Source organism: Fusarium fujikuroi, chromosome FFUJ_chr04, assembly GCF_900079805.1.
Source record: "Fusarium fujikuroi IMI 58289 draft genome, chromosome FFUJ_chr04".
Classification (NCBI taxonomy): Eukaryota; Fungi; Ascomycota; class Sordariomycetes; order Hypocreales; family Nectriaceae; genus Fusarium; species Fusarium fujikuroi.
Window position 1 is genome coordinate 2,806,938 of NC_036625.1, and position 12,962 is coordinate 2,819,899.

At 49.2% G+C, this 12,962-nt stretch overlaps 6 protein-coding genes; 4 read left to right on the forward strand and 2 right to left on the reverse strand.

Moving 5' to 3' along the window:
* Positions 1 to 8: 8 nt before the first annotated feature.
* Positions 9 to 1,093, reverse strand: FFUJ_14684 (related to aliphatic nitrilase; the record flags this gene model as incomplete). XM_023576645.1 has 2 exons in its annotated part: positions 9 to 870; positions 927 to 1,093. The coding sequence occupies 2 exons, from the start codon at positions 1,091 to 1,093 to the stop codon at positions 9 to 11; spliced, it is 1,029 nt and encodes a 342-aa protein (XP_023429776.1).
* Positions 1,094 to 2,083: 990 nt separating this feature from the next.
* On the forward strand, positions 2,084 to 3,403 carry FFUJ_14685 (related to integral membrane protein PTH11; the record flags this gene model as incomplete). XM_023576646.1 has 5 exons in its annotated part: positions 2,084 to 2,230; positions 2,283 to 2,640; positions 2,691 to 2,782; positions 2,830 to 2,947; positions 3,009 to 3,403. The coding sequence occupies 5 exons, from the start codon at positions 2,084 to 2,086 to the stop codon at positions 3,401 to 3,403; spliced, it is 1,110 nt and encodes a 369-aa protein (XP_023429777.1).
* A 1,157-nt stretch (positions 3,404 to 4,560) lies between these two features.
* FFUJ_14686 (monooxygenase-like protein) lies at positions 4,561 to 6,422 on the forward strand (the record flags this gene model as incomplete). XM_023576647.1 has 4 exons in its annotated part: positions 4,561 to 4,689; positions 4,736 to 5,396; positions 5,445 to 5,605; positions 5,655 to 6,422. The coding sequence occupies 4 exons, from the start codon at positions 4,561 to 4,563 to the stop codon at positions 6,420 to 6,422; spliced, it is 1,719 nt and encodes a 572-aa protein (XP_023429778.1).
* A 686-nt stretch (positions 6,423 to 7,108) lies between these two features.
* On the reverse strand, positions 7,109 to 8,634 carry FFUJ_14687 (uncharacterized protein; the record flags this gene model as incomplete). XM_023576648.1 has 5 exons in its annotated part: positions 7,109 to 7,406; positions 7,461 to 7,808; positions 7,881 to 8,194; positions 8,253 to 8,277; positions 8,327 to 8,634. The coding sequence occupies 5 exons, from the start codon at positions 8,632 to 8,634 to the stop codon at positions 7,109 to 7,111; spliced, it is 1,293 nt and encodes a 430-aa protein (XP_023429779.1).
* A 1,287-nt stretch (positions 8,635 to 9,921) lies between these two features.
* FFUJ_14688 (uncharacterized protein) lies at positions 9,922 to 11,489 on the forward strand (the record flags this gene model as incomplete). XM_023576649.1 has 5 exons in its annotated part: positions 9,922 to 10,197; positions 10,254 to 10,459; positions 10,520 to 10,642; positions 10,703 to 11,092; positions 11,141 to 11,489. The coding sequence occupies 5 exons, from the start codon at positions 9,922 to 9,924 to the stop codon at positions 11,487 to 11,489; spliced, it is 1,344 nt and encodes a 447-aa protein (XP_023429780.1).
* A 747-nt stretch (positions 11,490 to 12,236) lies between these two features.
* On the forward strand, positions 12,237 to 12,932 carry FFUJ_14689 (uncharacterized protein; the record flags this gene model as incomplete). The annotated part of the gene is made up of 1 exon (XM_023576651.1): positions 12,237 to 12,932. One exon carries the CDS (start codon positions 12,237 to 12,239, stop codon positions 12,930 to 12,932), a length of 696 nt encoding a protein of 231 aa, XP_023429781.1.
* Positions 12,933 to 12,962: the final 30 nt, after the last annotated feature.

A 12,962-nucleotide genomic window follows, 5' to 3' on the forward strand; every position in this document is an offset into this window, starting at 1 on the left:
TCTATCCATCAATAGACAGTGTTTTCTGTCTCCTCTTGCACGACAGGCTTGTACTGCTTGGCGATGACATTCTCTTTGGGCTGGCGATCCACTCCAAGCCACAGCAGATCCGGGCGGCTGTAGTGACCCACGATATCCAAAAATCCCCGAGTCGCTACCACCTTGGTTAAATCCAAGTCAGCATAGACAATACCCTCTGTATCAGCCTTTCCATCTCCCAGAGGCTCTGTCAAGCGTCGCCCATCAGGTCCGATAACGCAACTATGGCCTCCACCAGGCTGGCGACAGGCTAGCCCATCCTGCGTCTTCAGAACTTCGATGCCCTTCTGCGTGCATACAGACGTGCAGTGAAGCACATAAGTGGTGCTCTCAATTGCATATGTCTGGGACAGGTTCTGGGACCCATCGGCCGTCATGCTCCACAGACCAGGGTGGTCAACGCCCATGCTGGGATCAATGGGTGGCCACATGGAGATATGGATCACTTCACCCTGCGAGATGCTGTGATACTTGAGAAGTGGCTGCGTGTGCTCCCAGCATGCGAAGCATCCCACCTTGATCTTACCATGGTCAGCTCCAAAGTCCACTTCCACGACATTGTTCAGATCAGCACCGGTGCCGTCACCAAAGACAGTGCGCTCCATGTGAGTGGGCTTGATCTTCCTTCGGTGCAACAAGACCTCGCCCTGAGGTGAGATAATAGCCTGTGAGATGTACACGCTATGAGAGGGGCTCTTCTCGGAGAACCCAAGAACAACAGCGATGGAGTTCTCCTTGGCAGCTGCTTTAACCATATCCATGGCCTCAGACTCAATCGGCAGTGAATTGTAGATGTATCTCGTTTGCAGCTCAAAGTCCACAGATCGAGCCCTACCGAGATTAGCCAAAACGCACAAGCCAATATATTAAACGAAACATAAACGTACCAGATCCACGCAGGATATCCGGGTAGCCAGCACTCGGAGAAGGCAACAAGCTTTGCCCCGTTCTGCGCCGCCTCGGCAATGAGACCACATGCTTTTTTCACAGATGCAGCCAGGTCAAGGTAGACAGGCTCAGCCTGCGTGACAGCGACTCGGATGGGGGCGGACATTTTCGGAAGTGCTGTGCCGAAAATAAGAAAAGAAGGATGGAGTGTATTGCATTGGGATATTTGAGTCTGAACGGGCCGACGAATAAATAGTATCGGCGATGCAGTCACCTTCCTTGTTCAGAGGATTGAAACAGCGTTGGTTCTATATTGAGCTCACGGGGAATGTGAACTGTTGGTCCGGTGCGTGTTGGTTTGTCGTTTCATGCGCAGGGGGCGTTGTTCTCTCAACTGGGGCTTATCATTCACATTGTCGACGGCATCAACTTCAGCCGGGCCATGTCTAGAAATGGCTGCATCTGGGCAATATTCGGAACGAAATATTTGATCTATCATATTGCAATGCCGCTATCACTTTTCAAAGTCCGGTCGTGAGTGCTACAATCATGCAATGACCTGTTTTTCCCGAATCAACTGCCGACATAACTGAAGCATTATCAGTAGCACAAGATACAGAACCAACACCATGAGCATCTGAATCTGGAAACGCCCCTGACATCTGCAGCTCACAAACCCAGGGATCTCAATCCCACCAGAACAGTTACATCCCAGCGGGCCCTTACATAAAAAGCCTAAAAACATGTGATGCTCACCCCAGGAACCCTACATCGAGAACCTTGGCGTATCCACCGACTCGCCAGAGCGTAAGACAAGATGTAACAATGCAAAAAAGAACTTACAATTGTGTGTCTTACGTCCGAGGCATAAAGATACAGGGAAGGGAGAAGATCTGACTGCTTGTAGTTAATTGCTGGGCTATGAATTGTTTTATCTTCCGTCGGGGGCGAATATAGGGAGAAAGCTTAATTGAAAACATGCCGCGGGGTTTCGATTCCTGCTTTTTTAGATGTAAAAAGAAATTCTAAAGGATCACGTTGCCATTCCTTCAATTTGCATGCCTTGATATGCTTATTTGTTAGCCCGCTCAGCTGCTTGCAGTTGCCATTTTCTTTTTGCTAAAGCTTTCTTTCTTTCTTTCTTCCGTTCGTTACAATGACTGCGTTGGCTGGTCAAATCGCAGAGATATGGATCCTCTACGTTATTGGCACCGCCATGATCGGGGCGCGCATCTTTTGCCGTACCAAAATGGTTGGCTATAGGAACTACGATTGGGACGATTACCTCGTTATTGCAGTCGCTGTGAGTCTCCATTCCATGACTGACGTGTTCCGTCATTAACGGTTCGTGGTAGGGAATGTGGACTGCTGCACCCGTAATTGGCCAAGTCTTCGTCCAGGGCGCCGAGGGTCGCCATACCTCCGATTTGACCTTCGAGGAGAGGAAGAACATGAGCGAGGAGGATCGCAAGAAGTGGGCGTATGGTTCGCAGATGTTTCTGCTTGGACTGACTGGATACGTGGTTATTCTGTGGACGCTCAAGTTCAACATGCTGTGCTTCTACAGTCGTGTTGTGAGGGGTCTTTGGACGGAGAGGTTTGTGAAGCCGTTGATGGTGGTGGTGATTTTGTCAGTGGTGGTGATCATCATTACGCTGGCCGCAACGTGTCGGCCGTTTCATCACCTTTGGCAAGTTTGGCCAGACCCGGGACGTAAGTATTGAAGCATCAAAAAAGCCCAAGAATTCGCTAACATTTGACAGGCCAGTGTGTTCCCCAGAATCTTACCTTCTTTGTCGTGATTTTGGTCTTCAATTTGGTCACCGATATCTGCATCATGCTTATACCAATTCCGGTACGACGAACACTGTTCTCTCTCCGATATCTATTAACAGAGTATAGGTACTGGTCGGCATCCAAACCAATCGCCTCAAGAAGTTCGGCCTCATTCTTCTCTTCAGCTTGGGCTTCTTTTGCATGTTCGCCGCCATCCTCCGCTTCGTCCTCATCTTCAACGCAAGTCCCTCAGCCCCAATCCCCTACAATAGCATGTACTAACACGAGTCAGTTGAACCAAAAAGGCGTCTCAGCTCTATGGTCAATGCGCGAAGACTGCGTCGGCATCTTCGTCGGCCAAGCCCCCATGGTTACACCTCTCCTCAAGCGTCGCTTCTGGGTAATGGCGGGCTACGCCACTGACAAGACGGGCAACTCTCAGACTCCGCACTACAACGGCAGTCGGCTTGAGAGCCACGAACTTCGGTCTGGGCGCGCGAATAACAGCAAAGTGCATGACCCTTACTCAATAACCAACGTGGTTTCTCGGTCCGAGAGCCAAGAGGAGATCGTGCAGAAGGACCTGCCTTCTTTACCGGAACAGCCGCGTCAGTTTCGGAGTGGTATTAGGGTGGAGCAGCGTATCGATGTTGAGGCAGTTCAGGGGACGTATACGCAGCCGCGAGATCCTCGATGGTAGTCTGTGTTGGTTGAGTTATTTTCCTTAGATCTAAAAATGCACCGTAACGGTCTTCAATCTTGCTTGTCGTATCATGGCTACTGAATCAATTGAACGGATATACCCGAGACTACGATTAGTCCCCGCGAACTAAAGAGATCGTTGTCTCCGGGGAGACTTCCTAACGATCCATGCTGAACCGTGCCCCTTTTGCGTGACACCCAAGCCAGGGTAAAAGATTCCTTCGGTGCCAGGCCAAGGATACATCCTCCAATGGAAAATCTCTGTCTGTCCCATGTGCTGTCAGCGGATACCGCGGCCCGTCGAAGCGTTTCCACGCGAGTAATGAGCGACAGGGTATTGCAACCTGACGTACGATTTTGTGCCAGCCAAGAAATACGATTGACCCGAGTAAGAAGGTGGAAACTATTCCCGTAAGATTTCTCAATTGACAAAAGCAAACAAGGTTAAACATCGGCGACATATGCATGCCAGCAAGGCATTGGAGGGGAAGACATCGGCGAAACAGTTTCCTGTTCTGCTTATCCTGCTGGGTCAAGGTACCTTTGCATGACGCAGCAGAAAAAGCAACCAAATCTCGTTTCATTGACGCGCGTTGGCACTGCGATAAACGATTCATCGTACGAAAATTAGCATACCAACGGCTCCGTTGTGGAGTTTGCGTTGTCATTGTGTATAATATGCAACGTAAAATTGTTTGTCAGCTGCAAAATGCTTAGAGATGCTAGACATTATCTCCTGGTGGCAGTGACAGCGGCCTTAGTGGCGGATGATGCATCCTAATCGGGAGTCTCACAGCCTCGGAGATTTCGCTGATCGACGCATGCCAAGATCCGTAGGGTAAGTGGCATATTTTGCGTGGTGAATACAAGCTATCAGGCACAGGTCTCAACTGCTAATAACACCTCTTGCTCATAGCTGAGATGCTACAGTGAATGACTAACTGCTCCAGAACAAACCCTGATACACAGAAGCCGAATGATGACTCATTTGTTTTACTTCGCAGGTTATAAGAAGCTCTGATACATCCGCCAAGACCATCACGGAGCACATCAAAAATCCTCGTGGTACCACAAATATTGACGACTCCGAAGGCTCCAGCGAGAGGTATAGATTGCTCCTACGCTCTCTTTAATCAATTGCAAATTCTGTAGATAATGGACCCACCCAAAGCAGAGGCCATCTTCAATGAACGCTTCGTCAAGATCATTTGCGTTGGTGCTGGCGTTTCTGGGCTTTGCTTGGCATATAAACTGAGGAGGTCATTTCACAACTATTCATTGACTGTACGTACAGCGTACACACCGGAGGGTTGTACTGACATATGAGAAGATATATGAGAAGAACTCACAAGTCGGAGGCACTTGGTATGAGAATACCTACCCCGGCTGCGCCTGCGATGTCCCCTCGCATAATTACACATATTCCTTCGAGCCAAAAGCGGATTTCTCGTCTGTTCTTGCTAGCTCAGACGAGATCCAGGAATATTTTGAGGGCTTTGCTGTGAAGTATGACCTTCTCAAACATATCAAGACTGAGCAGCAAGTTGTTGAGACTTCTTGGGACCAACCGAAAGGCCAGTGGAACGTCAGAGTTACTGATTTGAAGTCCGAAACGGTGGCCGAAGACTGGTGTCATATTCTAATTCATGCGACCGGATACTTAAACAAGCCAGCGTGGCCATCTGTGTCCGGACTCGAGAAGTTCAAGGGACCCAAACTTCACAGCGCCAAGTGGGATAACAGTGTATCCCTTGACGGCAAAGATATTCTTTTGATAGGGTCCGGCGCATCAAGTGTCCAGATTCTACCCACGATACAGCCTCGTGTCAAGTCTGCGAAGGTCTTTGTTCGGACACCTCGATGGACTCTACCCTCTGTCAACTCAAAGAAGGGCAAGTTCTCTCTGGAGGAGATTGAGAAGTTCGTTAGTGATCCAGAGTCGGTCATGAAGCTTCGGCTGGAAAATGAGCGAACGCTCAACAGCTTCTTCAGTAAGTCGCACTCATACACTGAGAAGTTCTTCTCTGACGGCTTGTTAGCAATGTACATGAAAGGAACAATCCTTCAGAAGCAAGCTCGTGAGCATTTGGAGAGTGAGATGAAGAAGGTAGTCATTGATGAAGAGGTCCAAAAGAAGCTTGTACCTGACTTTCCAGTGGGATGCAAACGGATCCTCCCTTCTGGTGATCAGTTTCTATATGTCAGTAGGATCCAGTTTCGAAATCTCTCAAGTCTGACAGAACATGTAGGCGATCAAGAATGACAACGTCCAAGCGATTTACTCTGGTGTCAAAGAAATTACAGAGACAGGCTGTATAAGTGATGATGGGCAACACTACGAAGGCGATGCCATCATTGCAGCCACTGGCTTCGACACATCCTTCATCCCTCGGTATCCAATCCATTTCAAAGGGCACAACCTTCAAGAAGATTGGAGTACTTCTATTACAGGCTACATGGGAGTCGGCATCTCCGAGTGTCCCAACTCATTCACCCTCGCAGGCCCATGGTCACCAATCTCAAACGGCCCCGTCATTGCTCCCATAGAAGCTCAAGCGGACTTTGTCTGTGCTTTTATCGACAAGTACCAAACTGAACCTGGTATGCATAGTATGAGCCTGAAGGCAGCAGCATGCTATGATTTCAAGAGCTACATGGCGCGAGTTACTAAGAAGATGGTATGGTCTGACAACTGCCGGCACTCACATAACATCAAGCCGAACTGGGGTCAGTCTTCGATTACGTGGCCGGGGTCTACTCTGCACTACTTGGAGGCTATGCGAGAACCTCGCTTTGAAGATTATGACTTTGAGTATAGTGGGAACAGGTTCGCGTGGCTGGGTAATGGGCTATCTCAGACTGAGTGGGATCCTACGGCTGACTTGGCATATTATGTCAGAGATGAGGATGATGGAAGGCATTTGAGTAGAGGCGCAAGGACAAAAGTCATTTCAAAGAGTGGAAGCCAGCCGCCGAGAGAGCTTCATCGCCAGGCTAAGCTTGCAGCCAAGAGCTAGGTCCAGGTGGTAGGGTAGTACATCATAATTTTGAACACGCTATTGCCAACACTTTGATGTTGAATAATATTTCCAAAAAGGAAAGATAAGACAGATTTAAGGCCCGTTTATCTTGGATATGACTGGTAGCCAGGAGGCTGTTGACATGGTACGTGGTTTATCGCAGTGGTGACGTATGATAGCTCCTCAACAAGTAGTCACAAGATGCCCAGCAAGCGAGAAAGAATCTCCCATACTCATAGAGAAATGGATGATCCCCATTCGTCGAGGTAACCGAAGTAAGCCTCAACGATGAGTTAATGTTGGGCCAGTTGTGACGGCGCGGGACGATTGCCCAGCCGCGCTATTGTTTCGCTTCCTATTCACTTAAACGTCATCTCCCGCTAGCGACGTATATACGGGTTGAGAAGATATACATGAATCATCAACGGTCCCCTTGGATCTGACGCCTCATAAAATGGGTGTTTAGTCATCTTTGTTCATAACCTGCCATTTCATAGCTCCGTGAAACGAAGGCGATAACAGGTGAACAAAACCAGTGTGATTAAGAGAGCAGGATAGCGAGATCTTGAATTAAAGTGCATTTGAAGAAGACTGAATTGGGCGTTGTATCTTGGAGTTATTTAGTCTTTAACAATCTCTGATCATGATCAAAGTAGTTCAGCGCAGCTCTGCCACTACGCAACTTAGATTTCACGTCCCAGAACCGCCAAAACGGTCGGAAAGCCACTAGGGGCACTAGTAACGACGACCTGCCCATCGTCGCTATGAACAGTACACCTGTCACTTGTCATTCCCAATATCTTCTCCCCACCCGAGCCGGCCAAAGCGTCCGACAGCTGGCTCTTCTTTCCATCCGCGCATGTCATTCTTATTTCCACTTTATATCCCAGCAAGATTCTGGTGATCTTCATGAGTTTACCGGAACTTCCTCCGTTGTCTACAGCCGAGCCAAGCTGAGATCGAGCAGCGGCGCTAACATCCCTGTTGTAAGCCAACATCGTTAGTTTGTCCAATATGAAGGTGCTGAAAACTCACCAAAAGCCCCGATCAACGTCGAATGCTTGCATACCCCCAGCCTTAAGTGAGAGTGTCACATCCGGACTGGTAGCATCAACCACTTTGGTGTCGTAGAGGGGGTCGTGATCGAGGTTGGGAAACCCAAGGCTTGCCCAAGAAGCTGTCTTGGCATAGGAAAGATCGAGATCTAACTCAATCTCTTCGCGACCGCCATCCTGAGCACCGACCCAAGAGTCAACTCTTCGGTCGATGCCGTTGATTGAATAGAGCGGTCGGTAATAGACCTGGTCAGTAGGAACCACTAAAGGAGTCTGTGCGCGCCCTTTTGAAGATGGGATGTCCATATTGGAACATTGCATGTTGCTCCTATGACCGGTCATGCACGGTTAGTACCCGCTAGTTTATAATACGAAAGGGCTTCAGAAAACGTCTGCTTACCCAAGTCTGAGAGTTGAGGTATCCCGTGCCAGATCAAACGCAGCCAACACCAGCCCAACACCGCTTGACGTTTTGGTGGCAGCAAGGGTGTAATCCGATTCGAGCCGTTTCTGCTCGCTCTTGGCCCATGCATAATAAATGCCGAACTTCTCGCCCCAGGCTTCAAAGTTGGTCAGCTCCGATCCAGCCACAGCTGCGAATTTCCGGTATAGATCGAGGTCCCGGAGGTATGCCTGTGCACTTCTGTCCTGCGCATGCTCGATTTCAGAGCGGAGCTTTGAGATTGAGCCACTGACATGGGACGAAGTCATGGCCTGCTTGGAAATCAGTCTTTTCCTCGATACTCGCCATAATAGTTGGAGGAGGACTCACATCGTCGTGAACAGTTTGTAGATATCTGGCTCAAGTTAGTTGCATGATCCCTCCCGGTTACAAGTGAGACATACTTGCGACGAGAATCAAAGTAGCTTTCTCCATCAGACGTATAGAATGGAGATCGAGTGCTCTGTAGACAATCGGTTCGGCGAAATATGTGATCGTTGGAGATCTGCTGAGGAGCAAACTCGCCCGCGGGGATATCAAAGAGGCCCGGTGAGGTGACGAAGATCGCCTTGGTAGAATTGTCCAGGTCATCTTGCGTTGTCAGATGGGCCTGTAACGCAATGGCATAAGCCTTCCAAACAAGTCTTGAGCCGCCGTTTGCCAAGAGAGTGAAGTTCCGCTTGCTAGCGGCCAGACTTCCGGTGAGCCGCATCTTGTCTGTTCCGACTGAACACGGAACGAAGACAGCTGCGCAGAATCTCTGTCAATCGATTTGGGTTGAAGTTTGGAGATTGTTTCAATCCGGATGGCCAGTGGACTGTCATTAGTTATCTATTGATAATATGAAAACTAGGATACGTCCTTGTTCTTTGAAATTAGCAAAAGTCACCCGGAAAGGTCATGAGCTAGGTGATTGTCGCTCTCCATCTGCAGTATGAGGCTTGAATACGTTATGTGGGTTCCCAATAGTATCGCGAACCGTAGGACATGTGAACCGGAGACCAACTCTGGCGGGGAATATTTGTGTTGAGTTGTCTCTCATCCCACGAACAATATGACCTATCTGAGAAGCTACGTGCCGTGTGTGATAAGTGGCGGCTCGCTTACTATTGTCATAGAGAGTGGCTGACTGTGACCATTTGTGGCTGTCATCTATCGTTTTATCAACAAGGCCTGTAAAAACAAGATCAGGCAGAACTTTACCCTCAGCGTCCTGTAACGTCGATGAAAAAGAGAACTTCATTACACTCAGTACTATCGACAAATCTTACCAGCTACATCCAATATCGCCGGCATTAGCCTGATTCAATGTACAGATTTAACGTAATGGATTACTGGATTTACGTAGAAAGCATAGCGGAGGCATCGTATTCACTCCAGTATGTCTTGAGTCTCCCGCAGCTAATAAATCAGAACCAAGCCTGGCTGCCAGTTAGCGAGCTCCCGGAAAGAAGCACTTCCGAGAGGCTAAGTGATTTGAAACTGAGTAATTATTCCTATTTGGACGCATCAGCTAGAAATGGAGTGCCTAGTCTACAGTTTCTCTGCCGTCCGCTGTGACCTCGTCCATCACAGTCAATGTAGATCGCTCTCAGTTGTGACATCTATTTTGTGACATGCTACGGCAAATGGCAGCACGCTACTATTCCTCAAGGAAGGCTCGTTCGCCTGTGGTTGCAATAGTCATCTCTTGGCGACGGTTTTGGTGAAACAAACTCAACATGTAGATCACATGGCGTACGTGTCTGAATGCTTTCAACACGGCTGACAGCATTCGCCAAGCTAGAGGCTACGTACCGTGAGCAACCTTAGCTTACATAGGGATAAAAGTTGCAGGAGCCATGGCGGAGAGCCTTCCCCTATATAAAGGTCGATAATTTCCCTTAGTTCTGACTCTCACTCAACAGTTCACCAACCACTACAAGAACACCCGACTGCAAACAAAAACACAATATTCTTCCCCTTTATTATCCCAATCAATCAAGCTTCTACCCGCACCATGTCTGAAGAGAACCAGCTCTTTTGGAAGGCCTACGCCTCGACCGTGAAGAACATCATGGTCAGTGGCCCGGTCGGTGACAACACCAGAGTCTATATCGCGGCCGCCAACACTGCTGGCATCGCTGGTGGCAAGGACATCCCCGCTGTCTGCACCAACTGGGGAATCTATCAGTATGCGGACTTCTTGTTGGATCCCACCAACCCCAACTTTGTCGCCAGTAAGGTCTCGCGCTACTCTGAAGCGCTGAACATGACCTTGCAGACCCTTACTCCGGTTAGTCTCTCCTCATTTCCAATTCACTTCACATTGACTGATGGCGATTGCTACAGGGAGCCGGTGGCGATAACTCTCCCGACGCCTGGGACAGACTCAACAAGGCCAAGGAGAGGCTGGCTATCCTCCGCTCCGAACTGGATGACGCAAAGAAGCAGGCTATGCAGGACTTCAAAGACGATGACAATCCTGACAAGCCTAAGTCATTCGCTCAGTGGGCTCCGCTCAACGCCAATGCCTACTTGGTGGCTTTCCAAAACTGGTATGTAACCGTGCACCTTTGAGAGCAACGGGGAACTTCTTACTGACATTAATACTATAGGGAGGCTGCCGCCAATGAAGTTCAAATGAAGACCAACGCTATTGGCGGTGCTGGCTCTGCTCTTCTTGCCGAAGCTATGAAGAGTGCCGCCAACGGATCCAACACTCTCACTGAACTGAAAGGGTACGTGTATATACTGTTGAGCTCCTAGTACCTCGGATCTGAATAACCAATACCTATTAGATACAACATGAAGGCTAGCATTCAGTCAGTCACCTACGATGCTTCTGGGAAACCCATCCTTCCTGATCCCCTCGAGACCCAATATGTGCCTCAGTACTCTATCTCGGGCTACGCTGCCATGCTCGATGGCTGGGTTGGTTTCTCGAACAAGAAACCAGATGAGTTTGGCATTAGCCTTTCTACTGGCCAACAGTCTTCTTTCAAGGACATTGGCTTCACTGAAGCTCAGGGTAATGCTTCCTTCAGTCGCTTTCCCGTATTTGACTTCTATGCCAGTGGAGGTGGGCGCGTTGAGCACTCCAACTTCAACATGAGCTCCAACGCGAAGGACGTCAAGGTTTCTCTCAAGATCCAGCATTACAAGACCGTCCCATTTGAGCCTGGTTCTTGGTAAGTCCTACTCCACTCGTTCGCAGCCTTATCTAACTCCATGTACAGGAACGTCGATGTCAAGAGCCTCATGGCTAAGCTTGGTGCTAAGCCGCCCGCCATGTTTCAAAAGGTCCGCCCGACGCAGATGCTCATCGCCCAGGGTGTCAGCATGGAGATCAGTTTCAGTGGTGATGCCAAGACGGCTTTTGACCAGGACTACAAGAAGACGGTCCAAGGTGGCGGTGGCATCAGTGTTTTCGGATTCCGCATCGGTGCTTCTGGTTCCTCTTCTGAGGAGAATGGGTCCCACGGCAACACTTGGGACTCGAGCGCCGGTGTTCTCACCATCAATGCTGAGAACTCTCGTGCATCTGCCAATGTTCTGGCTGTCATGGGTGAGGTTGTCAGCGCTTAGAGCCCCTTTGTTGTCCTGAAACAGGAGTATAAGAGAAATCATGACTTCGTGTTGACGCGTTGGAGATTCGAAGATAGTACGAGTACTTTTGGTAGATTAGCTCCAGTCAGTCATTTCCGTCTGCGCTGTCGTATTCGATAGTCCAATTCAATTCGCTCCTTTTTACCTCAGTAGCCAGTTTGACTATTTTATGTGAGCCTTCTGTCATAGGCCTTGATTACTCGTGGGTCCAAGGAGTACACGCTCCATCTGAAGTTCCTGTGTGTCTCCAGCTTGAGCTACGTCAAGGGATCACCGTGAAATTAAGAGTCACTTTCCTACTGGTTGAAGCACCAAGTTCTGTTCATATGTGTTGAATGAAAGCGAACATAAAAAGATTATGACATATATCTAAGAATAACTCCGGCGCTGCATGATCTGCATTATTGCACTAGTCCGTGGAACGAATGCGACTAGCATGTCAACGCAGAGAAAACATGGCTACCGTTGTGCAAGGAGTGATTGGCGCCTGTCTCAGGTGTCATGTCTCAGTTCAATAAAAGAGGTAGTAGTGGCGGAATTAATTCATTTTGCAAGTCATCAAATTCTCGAGTACGTACCGACAATGAGTCAGCCACCGCGATAACAAATCTGCTTTGAGTGGCTGCAGCAAAACCTTCCTCTTACACCGCATTCACAGCTTGATCAACATCGCACAGGAGCCACGTGTCAAGACCAGAAGCCCGAACGACAGCAACAACAAGCACGATGAAGACGCTCGGTTTAATCGGCGGCATGAGCTGGGAGTCGACTACAACTTACTACCAGGAGATCAATCGTCGCGTTCGCGAAATCCAAGGTGGCCTTCACTCTGCCCAGTGCATCGTGTTCTCCTTCGACTTCGCCAACATCGAGGCCCTTCAGCACGCGGGCAAATGGGACGAAGCTGGTGAAATGCTCAATGATGCAGCGGCCAAACTGAAGCTCGCTGGTGCTGATGCCCTTGTCCTCTGCACCAACACCATGCACTTCGTTTCTCACGGTATCGAACCCGCCTCGCAGCTCCCTCTCATCCACATCGTCGATCCAACTGCCGAGGCCATCATCAAAGCAGGCTACAAGTCCGTCGGCCTCCTCGGGACGCGTTTCACCATGGAGAAAGACTTTTACAAGAAGCGCCTGGTCGAGAATTTCGGGCTCAAGGTCATTGTGCCGGGTGATAGCGACAGAGATACGGTACACAACGTCATTTACCAGGAACTTTGCAACGGGATCATTCAAGAGAACTCTCGCGAAGACTACCACTCTGTCATACGAAGACTCAAGGCTGAAGGTGCCGAGTGTTTGATCATGGGGTGTACCGAGATTGGTCTATTGGTTGATGAGGCGGGAAGTGAGCTGCCGATATTTGACACTGCAAAGCTTCACGCTATCGCTGCTGCTGACTGGGCAATGAAAGATTGATGCTTTTTTGGTAGTCGCTATACTAAGCAA